The following is a 12,047-nucleotide window of genomic DNA, read 5'->3' as shown; positions in this document are numbered from 1 at the left end:
CCTAGTACGATTTAATAGCTTATTAATAACCTTGACTATCACTAAGTGTTGTATCTTTTCATTCTTGTTGAATGTATTTTATTCTCCTTATGTACACTGAGAGCATATAAACCAAAGACAAATTCCTTGTGTGTCCAATCACACTTGGCCAATAAAGAATTCTATTCTATTCTATTCTATTCTATTCTATTCTATTCTATTCTATTCTATTCTATTCTATTCTTAAGAAAGATTGTAGAAGGGGGGCAATGCTCACTTAACAACTTTCTCATTTAGCAACATAAATTTTGGGTTCCATTGTGGTCACCAAATCGAGGACTACCTGTCCCCCCCTCTTTGGAGCTGAAGTAGCTCCAAGAATACATCCATTTGTACAGTATATCTGTGGAGATTGTGTGTTCTGATCTTTTTGTACTGGGCTGCATTTCACCTTGTATCTGGTCTTGGTGATTTACTAACTTTGGAAATCAGTAGCTTGGCTTGTTAGGGGAGAGGCTTGCCACACACACACACACATTCTCTCTGTCTCTCTCTCTCACACACACACAGCTTGAAGGGGAGGAGAGCAAGCAGAAGATAAAGAAGAGAAGAGAAGGGAGCAGGTTCTTTCCCTAACACACACCCTGGCAGGAGAGCACCAAGAAGCAAGATCAAGGACAATCTTATTTTCCTGGACGGACAGACCATCAGCTAATATCCAGTCCCAGCTAGTGCTGATGAGAAGGCAGGTATGATACGACAAGAATGAGTATGTTCTAATTACTCACAGGTTGGAGTTGAAGTTAGGAAAGCAGTTGGGAAATAAAAGCAGAGAAAGAAAAGAGGTGTTATTCTAGATTTATGTTTGGCCCACCTTGTCATTAATTAGGTTATCTCCTCAGATAGCAAGGATCTGGCCAGGTGGGAGGCAGCAATGGCAACCATCTGGCTATTTGTTTTGGGTGAACCAGATGATCTCTAAAATGTTACGCTATATAATGAATCTTGCTACCTCGTGTAGAAGACACTATCTTCTATACACTAGGGTTTCACTAGCATTGAAGAGAGGTGGTACAGAAAGAGAGTAAAACTGCTTAATTTTAGTGCTTAATTACTTATCCCTTTTTCTTAAAAAAAAAAAAAGAAGACCTGGTAAAAAGACCACTTACCGGGAACATTTCCTTATTTGGATGGTGAAGAACAGAAAGGCACACAATCTCTTTGAGCGTATGGGTGCAAATTAATGGGCAATATTAGTACACGAAGAGCCAGCAGAATGCAGGTAGTCCTCAGCTTATGACCACAATGGGGCCCAAAATTTCCATTGCTAAGCAAGGCAGTTGCTCAGAGAGTTCTGTTCCATTTTTTGACCTTTCTGCCACAGTTGTTAAGTGGATCACTACAGTTGTTAACTTAGTAACCTGGCTGTTAAGTCAATCTGGTGTCCCTATTGACTTTGTTTGCCAGACAGTCACAAAAGGTGATCAGATGACCCTGGGACACTGCCACCATCATAAGTACATGCCAGTGGCCAAGTGGGCGAATTCTGATTATGTGACCATAGAGATGCTGCAACGGTTGTAAGTGTGAAAAACAGTCATAGGCCACTGTTTTCAGTGCCCTTGTAACTGCAAAAGATCACTAAACAAATGGCTGTAAGCAGTGGTGGGATTCAAGTAATTTAACAACCGGTTCTTTGCCCTAATGATTTCTTCCAACAATCAGTTTGCCAAACTGCTCAGAAAGTTAACAACCGGTTCTCCCGAAGTGGTGCGAACTGGCTGAATCCCACCACTGGCTGTAAATCAAGGACTACATGTATCTCCTTTATACCAATTTCCCCTGGCATCGTTGAAATATCTGGATCTTCCAGATATGCTTACACAATGCTTACATTGTGTTTACACAGCAGGATGGATTAGGAGGGATAAAAAGAAGAGAAAACAAACCTTAGGCAAGTTCTGTGAAAGAAGTTTTCATCTGGTCTTGAACTTGTCCATAATCAGATATAAAATGGGAAAGATTTCTATAGAGGTAAAAGATAACAAGACACCAAGTGTTAGAAACAGTCCGGGGATCCTTAATCACAAATGGAATCTCCTTTTATTTATTGTATTTATTAAATGTTTATGCCACCCATCACCCCTACAAGGTGACCCTGGGCAGCATAATTTTATCAAGACAGACATTTATCCTTGACGCAACCAAGGAATGGGTTTTTTTTTAAAATTTGATTTATATGCCGCCTTTCTCCGGGGACTCAGGGCGGCTTACAATGCGTTAAGCAATAGCCTTCATACTTTTGTATATTTATACAAAGTCAGCTTATTGCCCCCACAAACTGGGTCCTCAATTTACCCACCTTAGAAAGGATGGAAGGTTGAGTCAACCTTGAGCCTGGTGAGATTCGAACTTACAGTAATTGCAGACAGCTGGTGTTAATCACAATGCTATCAGTCTGCTGAGCCACCAGGCCCAGGGTTTTGAAATGCTACAGAATAGGATAGATTGAGAAAAGGCGGAAGAAGGAATTAATAAGAGGAAGAACCCAGATCATTAAGTAACCATTCTTTATTTGCCAAGAGTTGGACACAATTGAATGGATACCATCATTATCATCATCGCTTTATTTGCAAGAGTTTATATCTGCCACTGAGACAAATTGACTTGATTGAATGTTGGCAGGTTGAAAATGTCAAGTGGAAAATTGACTTTCTTGTGTCCTTGATAAGCTAATCTTTACCCTGCCATTGTCAAAGAACCTTTTATTTTCTTCATTCCCCAACTCTCTTCCTGATCTTTGAGTTTTTTTGAACCTGAGCCAAAAATTTCTTCCTCCCTCTTTCTCTCCCTCTGGTTGAAAGCACACAATATCTCAGAATTTTATTGATTGATTGATTTTCTCAATTTATATAGCCCCTCATCTCACTTTATGTGACTCTAGGTAGCTTACAATCAGATACATAAAAACACAAAATACACCATGGAAACCCAAAATAAAAACACTTTGCAGGTGGGCATCATCTAATCTACCATCCATACAACCAGAAGATGCCCACGATCCCAAGCTTGAGTGTATTGTTTTCAAGGTATCACAAAAGGCAATGGGGCCCATCTGATCTCTGGGGGAAGGTATTAAATGAGTGGGTGCCAGTGTGGTTCTTGACCAAGGCTGGGTCCTTGACCAATTAGTTGAAGCCTAATTGAACACACCAAGGTGGAGATTGAAGCAACACAACTTTGGTAATGAAACATCTGCAAGAAAACCACCAAGCTTAGAGAACACCAAGCACCCCACAACACAATTTTATTCTGCGCAGGAGGAGGACATACAGTAGCAATAGCACTTAGACTTATATACTGCTCCATTGTGCTTTACAGCACTCTCTGGGTGGTTTACAATATTGGCATATTGCCCCCCCCCCCACTAACAATCTGGGTCATTTTACTGATCACAGAAAAGGATGGAAGGCTGAGTCAAACTCGAGACGGTCAGGTTCGAACTCTTGCTTGTTGGCAAAGTTAGGCTGAAATATTGCATTCTAACCACTGCACCACCACGGCTGTTAACATGGGGAGGTTTCCTTAAAAACCCATGTAACCTCATTGTTTACAGCCAAGTCTTTTATACCCCCAAACCACAAAAGCCACAACCAAGATGTCACCTTTCTGTTTTATGGCTAAGACTCCTATAGCACTTATTTTTTATTTTATTTATTAATCAATTAAATTTGTTTGCCACCCATCTCTCTTTGTACACACATATAGCTGAAGGTGTGCATAGGTTAACCACAAATTTTCATAATATAACTGTCATTCCGGAAATTCTTATGTTCTACTTTAGTAATAGTTTGGCAATATTTGCAAGCCTGTGGTTTTACTTCCTCCTGCATGCCTTGTCCTAACCCTAGTTAACAGTAGTCCAATCATGCGTTTCCTGCTAGATCAGATAGGCCAGGGAAACCACTGGGGAGAGATCGTCTCATAAGTAACCCAGTCTTAAGTAATTGGCACCAATAATTGCCTGCAGCAAGAGCAGCCCCATATTAAAACATGTTAGAGTAGTCCAATCTGGAAATCACAAGGGTATGAGTGACTGTGAGTTGATCCAGGAATGGGTATACTTGACACACAGCCCCAAGTGGCGCAAAGGCCCTTCTAGCAATGGCTACCATCTGCTCTTATCTGCCCAACATGGCCCCCAGATTGTGTACTTGGTCTTTCTGAGTCAAAACCACCCATCTAGAACCAAAGATAGAAGGTATCTTGAACCAGCAGGTCCAAAAACTCACAGCTGCTCAGCCTGGCTTGGGTTGAGCGAGCTGCGTCAAAACCAATTTAAGCTTTACAAAATATATATTTAAATGGATTTTATGCATTCATATACTCAAATTAGGTTGCCTTACACAAGGAGGAATTATATCCAGTCAACCATTTTGTGTTTCTGATTCTTTCAGATATAGCTACTATGCTTTGTTTTCTCTGGTCACGTTTGAGCTTTTTCTTCTTCCTCTCATTGGTTTGCAAATGTGCTTCCAACAATGACACTCCAGTAGTGACCAGCAGTGGCCCTATTAAAGGCAAAATAGTCTTGACTAGATCTGGTTCCGTGACTGCCTATCTGGGAATCCCCTACGCGGAGCCTCCAGTGAATAAACTCCGTTTTCAAAAGCCCGTCCCACGTCAGCCATGGAGTGAAGTATTGGAGGCCACCAGTTTTGGCAACTCTTGTCCCCAGACCAATATTTCTGGCCTTCCTGATAAAGACATATGGGTCGCCAACACACCTCTTTCAGAGGACTGTCTCTTTCTTAACATCTGGGCACCCCATCCTCGACCCTCAAGACCAGTGCCTGTCCTTGTATGGATCCCAGGCATGGGCTTCATCACTGGCACAGGTTCACTAGATATCTATAACGGAGCCATGTTGTCTGCTACAGAGAAGGTCATAGTGGTTTCCATGAATTATCGCTTGGGTGGTCTAGGCTTTTTGTACTTGCCGCCCTACGCCCCAGGAAACGTGGGCTTGTGGGACCAGCATTTGGCCCTAAAGTGGCTGAAGGAGAACATAGCTCTTTTTGGAGGCGATCCAGCTCAGTTGACTCTGGTTGGGCAAAGTGCAGGAGCAGTTTTGGTGACTTGCCATCTCCTTTCCCCTCTGAGCCAGCCCCTTTTTGCCCGTGCGGTGCTTCAGAGTGGCGTTCCCAATGCCATTTGGCCCTGGAAGAGCCCCCAAGAGGCCCGCACAGATGCGATAATGCTCAGCAAACAAGTGGGGTGCGCAAAAGATAACGACAGAGCTGTGGTGAGCTGCCTACAGGAGATAGACTTTACACATGAGAACTTTACTCATCTGATCCTGATCAACTCGTTGACCACAGATGGCCATTTCCTCCCAGGCAAAGTCCCAAATCTGCTGGACACAGCAATTCTTCAGGGAAAGCCAATTCTTACTGGGGTCACTGATGATGAAGGCTCTGCTTTTGTATTGCTTATGTATCCGAGCACAAAAACAAACGGAGGAATGTTAACATGGGAGCAGCTTCTCCAAGGTGTGACAATAACTCTGCGAAGAGGGACCACAAAAGAAGTTGCGCGCACCGTCGCCCAGAAATTCAGTGAAGCTAATCATGAGCAATACCGTTTGGCGTTTTCTCAGTATATGCGAGATTATTTCATGGTGTGTCCCTTGATTGAACTTGCTGCGAAGATCAGGAAAGCTAGGAAGCCGGTGCATGTTTACTCCTTCAGTCACCACCCTTCTGGCTCTGGATGGCCTGAGTGGGTAGGGACGCCCCATGGAGCAGAAATACCTTATGTCTTTGGAACCATGGCGTCAGCAACAAACCGATCCATCACGGAGGCTGAGGAAGCATTGAGCCGTCAGATGATGAGATACTGGGCACAGTTTGCCAGAGGCGGGTAAGGAACTGACCCAGGGGTGAAATCAACTTACCTTCCCTACCGGATCACGTGCGCGCTTGGACCCTCTGTGCATGCACAAAGCTTCTGTGCATATGCAGCGAGTCAAAAACAGGTTACTTCCTGGTTAAACCAGGAAGTAACAACGTCCAGGTGGGTGGGCAGAGCCTCGCGCTACCGCCGCTACCGGTTTGGCTGAACCTGTCCAAACCAGTAGCATTTTACCCCTGAACTGACCTCTCCAGCCCATAAAACACAATCTTTGCTTGTCCTTTTCGAGAATGAGACTCCTGGTTTGGGGCAGTCATGGAATTGATTAACCTGAACGAACCTGGGGGTTCATCTCTCGCCAATTTCCTATTTTCCAGATAGCATGAACTGTGCAATTGCAGAGAATAATTCAGTAGGAATAGCAATAGCACTTAGACTTATATACCGCTTCACAGTGCTTTATAGCCCTCTCTAAGCGGTTTACAGTGTCAGCATATTGCCCCCAACATATGATTAGGGAAAGGTTTTCTCAGTAGTTGTCTGTTGCTGATATGGAGTGCCATTAATCCCACACCTACCCCACCCCCGTAGTATTCCAAACAGCACCCAGCAGCTGAGTCTTGTAACTATTTATTTCCCATAACTATTGCATCAATTATATGGTAGCAACTTTGCTGTGGTTCTGAGTAACCAGCCAGAAGAACATGGGACTTCAGCAATGGGACACAATGCTCACTGCTTGATCATCAGGTCCATTTCCTAATCAAGCAGTGAGCATTATATTATATAACCATCTCGGTTGGGAATTGTCCTCAGACCTTGGCCTGTTTCTTTTCTAATGGCCTGTCATGGGCAAAGGTAGCAATTCCTTATACTAATGTTTGGAGGAATGATAAGGAAAACTGAGAGTACATGTTGTGGAGAACAAGGCAACTATGATGCTCATATTTGATGATTCTTTGGAATAAAAGTACCCATTTTGTGAGCACCATCTTGTACTGAGAAAGAAAGAAAGAAAAAAAGAAAGAAAGAGAGGGAGGGAGGAAGGGAGGGAGGGAGGGAGGGAGGAAGGAAGGAAGGAAGGAAGGAAGGAAGGAAGGAAGGAAGGCCTTAAGATTTGGAAATAATTATTTGATATCAATGGACTCCAATGCCAGTAATTCTTGTAAACAGGCAAGAGATTCTTTCTACTCCTACCATAATTTCTCAATTGCCTTTGTAGAACTCCAACAGGATCAAAGCCAGATGAGGTACAATGGCCACTGTACGACGCCACAGAGCAGAATTTCTTTCACATCAGCACAGGAGCACCTCAGATCAAACGCCTGTCACCTGCCCCACTCTGCGACTTCCTGGCTACGCTTCCTGTGAACGACATACCATCGTGTGAGTTTGGGGGAATAAATCCTCTCACTGTAGAGCAGCATGGCAATGAGCAGGAGGAGGAACATCTGAGTTTGTGAGGATACTGTAGGAAAAATGGCTAGAATAGTATATTATGGGCAAGATAAACTGCCGGATAAGTGTCTATCTGAGGCCAGGGAAGACCATGTCCAAGTCCCACATGCTCACGGAGAGCCCAGTTCCACCTATTTCACAAGATCATTGTTAATGAGGATGAAATGAAGAGATATGCTCTTGAGCTCCTAAAGAAGTGAAGTAGGAGGATAAAGACGGTCCATGACTTACGACCACAATTGGATCAGAATTTTGGGATCTAAGCAAGGTGGTTGTTAATTGAATTGTTTCCGGTTTTATTGCCTTTTTGCCACAGTTGTTAAGAGAATCACTGCAGTTCTTAAGTGACTTGTGTGGTTTTTAAGTGAATCCAGCTTCCTTCATTGACTTCGCTTGTCAGAAGCCAGCTGGGACGGTTGCAGTGGTCGGTTCTTCCCGGTTCAGTCCGGTTCCCCCAAGCCGGTAGTGGTGATGATATGACATCACTGAACTGGTTCTGCCCCCCCCCACATTATTCTTACCTATTATTTGGCTCCACCTCCAATCTATTGCTGCCTCCTGAGTCCTAGCTGGTCTGCTAGAAGGAAAAAAGCTGTTTAAACTCTTGTGCCGGACTTCAAAGGGCCGCCCTACAGCTGATCAGTGTTAAAAGGCAGTGTGGTGGTAGACCGGTGCCTCCAAAAACAAATGAGTAGACCGGTGCCTGCAAAAATAAATGGATAGACAGTACAACTCTGCAAGCAGTTAAAAGCCTGGTAGACCAGTACCTCTGCTAAATCCTAAAGAATTGTCACATGACCATCAAGCCACACCCACAAAATAAGCCACGCCCACGGAAATGGTAGTAAAAAATTTTAGAACCCACCCCTGGATGGTTGCAGATGTTGATCATGTGACCTAGGGATGCTACAACTGTCATAAATACGTGCCAGTTGCCAAGTGATCTCACGATTGTGGGGCTGGTGCAATGGTAGTAAGTGTGAGAACCTGCTATTTTTTTTTAAAGTGCTGTTGTAACTTTGAGTAGTCTCTAAAGGAATGATTGCAAGTAGTAATCATTAGGAAGCAATCGTTAGGAAGTAAAATAGCAATGTATCTTATTTTCTCTCTTCTTGCTTCATGAATATGGATGAGCACTAAACCTGGTACATGGATGGCTACTTACCTTATCCATATTTTTTTTTTACCTTTTTACTTCATATAAGAGACAATGCTATGAGTCAAAAAGCACCTGGGAGCAGCTGACAATAATATAAAGCAGTGGTGGGTTTCAATTTTTTTTACTACCGGTTCTGTGGGTGTGGCATGGTGGGTGTGGCATGGCTTGGTGGGCGTGGCAGGGGAAGGATACTATAAAATCTCCATTCCCTCCCCACTCCAGGGGAAGGATACTGCAAAATCCCCATTTCCTCCCAATCAGCTGGGACTCGGGAGGCAGAGAATAGATGGGGGCGGGGCCAGTCAGACTTTTTACTACCGGTTCTCTGAACTACTCAAAATTTCCACTACTGGTTCTCCAGAACTGGTCAGAACCTGCTGAAACCCACCTCTGATATAAAGGTTAACCAATCCTGTTTATTTATTTATTTATTTATTTATTTATTTATTGGTTCGATTTATATGCCGCCCTTCTCTGGAGACTCAGGGCGGCTTACAATGCGTTAAGCAATAGCCTTCATACTTTTGTATATACCTGCTTAGTAGGGCTTTCGGCCCCCCCTAAGCGGTGTTCTTTTTTTATACAAAGTCAGCTTATTGCCCCCACAACCCGGGTCCTCATTTTACCTACCTCGAAAGGATGGAAGGCTGAGTCAACCTTGAGCCTGGTGAGATTTGAACGTGCAGTAATTGCAGGCAGCTGGTGCTAGTTAACAGCACTTTAGTCTGCTGCGCCACCAAGGCTCTGTTAGCTGTGTATTTCAATTAAAGCCACAATTTGGTCAGTGAACTAAGCTAGTTTGTTATATGAAGTATTATTTGGTCCTCTGATGTTTTCTTTTTAAGTTAGTTTCTTACCCTTTTCTCTTGCTTTTTTCTATTAGCAGAGAAATCTCCAGAAGACCCGGACTCGTGAATTGGGAAGTTGAACCAGGAATATAGAATATGACATATAAAACCAAGAATACAAGTTGAATCAAGATATGAGCATTGTTTAGGTGTTAGAGTATATGGGAAGAACTATAGTCCTATGAAGAGGTTGGGAGTGACTGGCTGAGCTTTAGTTCAACAAAAATCACTGAATGAACCCAGTGTAATGGTGGCATGTGTGTCTCAGCCTATGCCAACTCCACTTCTGAATCTGTCCCTTTAGGTGGTATAATAGAAAGGCAAGAGACTAGGTATATTTAGTCTTGGGTGCAAATACATTCACCTGATTTTAGAGATATATTCATTGGGCTTTGGGCATCTTAAGGAATAACCCATATATTCTTTCTTTGTATGAAGGGAAATCCTAGTTAAACAGAGTTCCCATTTCCTGGAAGGAAGCCTGTGCTAAATATATAGATACAGTTTCCTTAGAAATAGGCCAATTAAAAATGGGAGGTGGTGAGTGTGAATACATCTATAAGTATGGTTGGATTGTGCATTTGGGACAGCTTCACATCTACTACAAAACACTTAATAGCTCTAAAACTGTGGGCCGTTAGCATGAATGCCATTGCACCCATATTCTACTTGAGGTCAGTTGAGGAATCCCACTTTTTCCATCATCTCTATTACATCTTAATGCTGTTCATATCATCGTCATCATCATCATCATTATCATTGCTGTTACCACCACCACCACCATCAACAAAGCCTCCAATGATAACATCATATTCATGAGCTGTCATCAAACTTACTAATAGTGATCTTTTTTCCAATCATATTTGGGTTTTTTTTCCACCCTTTCTTGGAACAGATTTTCCTTTTAGCCTCTTTCCACATATGATTCTTTAAACCATTATCATCAAATAAAGTGCATACTAAAATGAAAAGTAAACTCTATATCATTATTTTTCTGTGAAACCTTTTAAAAACTATATAGAAATAAAAAGATTTATTAGTAGTCTGTTAATTATAATAGCAACACATCACATTACTATAATATCTCTCTCAATGTCTATGGAGATTCTCAGTCATTGAGGTCATGGTTGTCCCAAAAGTGCTTTTTTCAAATGGCAACTGGACTTTCTGGTGTTTCTTTGATGATGTTTTGCTTCTCATCCAAGAAGCTTCTTCAACAGAGCTTCTTGGATGAGAAGCGAAACATCATCAAAGAAAAACCAGAAAGTCCAGTTGCCGTTTGAAAAAAGCACTTTTGGGATTCTCTCTCATTGATTAATAGGGGCTGTTCTGTTATCAACCTGCACAGTTTTGCCTATTATCTTACCACGGATTCTGTGACGTTTACAAATTATATTAACTATCACATCTTAACTACTCATGTATCTCTATATAAATTAAAGGTCCTTGGTCATTTATTGGGAATCAAATCCTTGCCTTCTATGCAACGAAAGTCAAGTTATTTCCTATCTTTTCTCTCTGAAGGAATCTTAATTTGACCGAAATTACTGGAAAATTAGCTCAGCAGACTAAAAGCATTGTGATTAACACCAGCTGTCTGCAATTACTGTAAGTTCAAATCTCACCAGGCTCAAGGTTGACTCAGCCTTCCATCCTTTCTAAGGTAGGTAAATTGAGGACCCAGTTTGTGGGGGCAATAAGCTGACTTTGTATAAATATACAAAAGTATGAAGGCTATTGCTTAATGCATTGTAAGACGCCCTGAGTCCCCGTAGAAAGGCGGCATATAAATCAAATTAAAAAAAAAAATTGAACTATAGTCTGCCATGACACATATGGGTACTAATGTACCAGTTTCGGCACCCATCCAATTTTTCTACATTACCAGAAAATAATTGTAAGGCTAAAAACTTACTAAGCAATCTGCATCTCTGAACATCAATTTTATTTATCAAGAAGAGGTCCCAAACAAATATAGTAAATAGTTATAGCTGAATTTTTTGGGGAAGTACACCAGAAAAGGAAAAAGTCCAAAATAAACAAGGAAAGTCTGACTATATTGGTACTTAGTGGATACGATTTCATTGACATTGGGAAGAAAGGGCAAGTCAGCTAAACAACCAAAGATATAACGCTTTGCACAAAAATGATCTGTAAACGAAACAAACTATTATTTCCAGAGAATGTGATGCACTAGAATTAGAACTTCAGAGTTAGAAAAAGAACAGTAGTCAGAGCTCTCCTTATCAGCCTGGGAAGAACTAAATGAGAGTTGAAATTCTTTTATGGACTTGCTAGGTGGCTCAGTGGCTAAGACGCTGAGCTTGTCGATCAGAAAGGTTGGCAGTTCAGAGGTTTGAATCCCAGTATAGGTCTCCTGTGTGAGCAGGGGGTTGGACTAGATGACCTCCAAGGTACCTTCCAACTCTGTTACTGTTACTATTGTGTGTCACCATTGCAACTATTTAATCCTTCGACTAGTCTCAGGTGAATTGAAAACAAATTTAAAGATAAAAGCCATGGGAAAACTCAACAGACTTTACGGCAAAACAAAGTCCGCTCACAAAATAGACTGTTAGCTTGATATCTGAGCAACTATCGGCCATAAAACATGAGGTGCTGAAGGGTGATATACAGGTTTATGCAATATTCAAAAGCATTACTCTTACCAAGGATTAAGTCATCGGTCC

At 42.0% G+C, this 12,047-nt stretch overlaps 1 protein-coding gene across 3 annotated transcripts; it reads left to right on the top strand.

Moving 5' to 3' along the window:
• Positions 1-583: 583 nt before the first annotated feature.
• LOC117667996 (cholinesterase) lies at positions 584-10,333 on the top strand. 3 transcript variants are annotated; one of them, XM_034421659.3, is made up of 4 exons: positions 584-728; positions 4,437-5,901; positions 7,115-7,278; positions 9,396-10,333. In XM_034421659.3, coding segments are annotated over exons 2-4 (1,620 nt in total). In that variant the 5' UTR covers positions 584-728; positions 4,437-4,447; the 3' UTR covers positions 9,398-10,333. The 3 variants fall into 3 exon arrangements, with proteins under 3 accessions (XP_034277550.1, XP_034277548.1, XP_034277549.1); XM_034421657.3 differs by having other exon boundaries at positions 585-728; positions 9,393-10,333; XM_034421658.3 differs by having other exon boundaries at positions 587-724; positions 9,393-10,333.
• The last annotated feature ends 1,714 nt before the right edge of the window (positions 10,334-12,047 follow it).

The sequence above is a fragment of the Pantherophis guttatus genome, chromosome 2, assembly GCF_059756535.1.
Source record: "Pantherophis guttatus breed Tessera chromosome 2, ASM5975653v1, whole genome shotgun sequence".
NCBI classification, from domain to species: domain Eukaryota; kingdom Metazoa; phylum Chordata; class Lepidosauria; order Squamata; family Colubridae; genus Pantherophis; species Pantherophis guttatus.
This window is presented reverse-complemented; position numbering and strand designations above follow the sequence as displayed.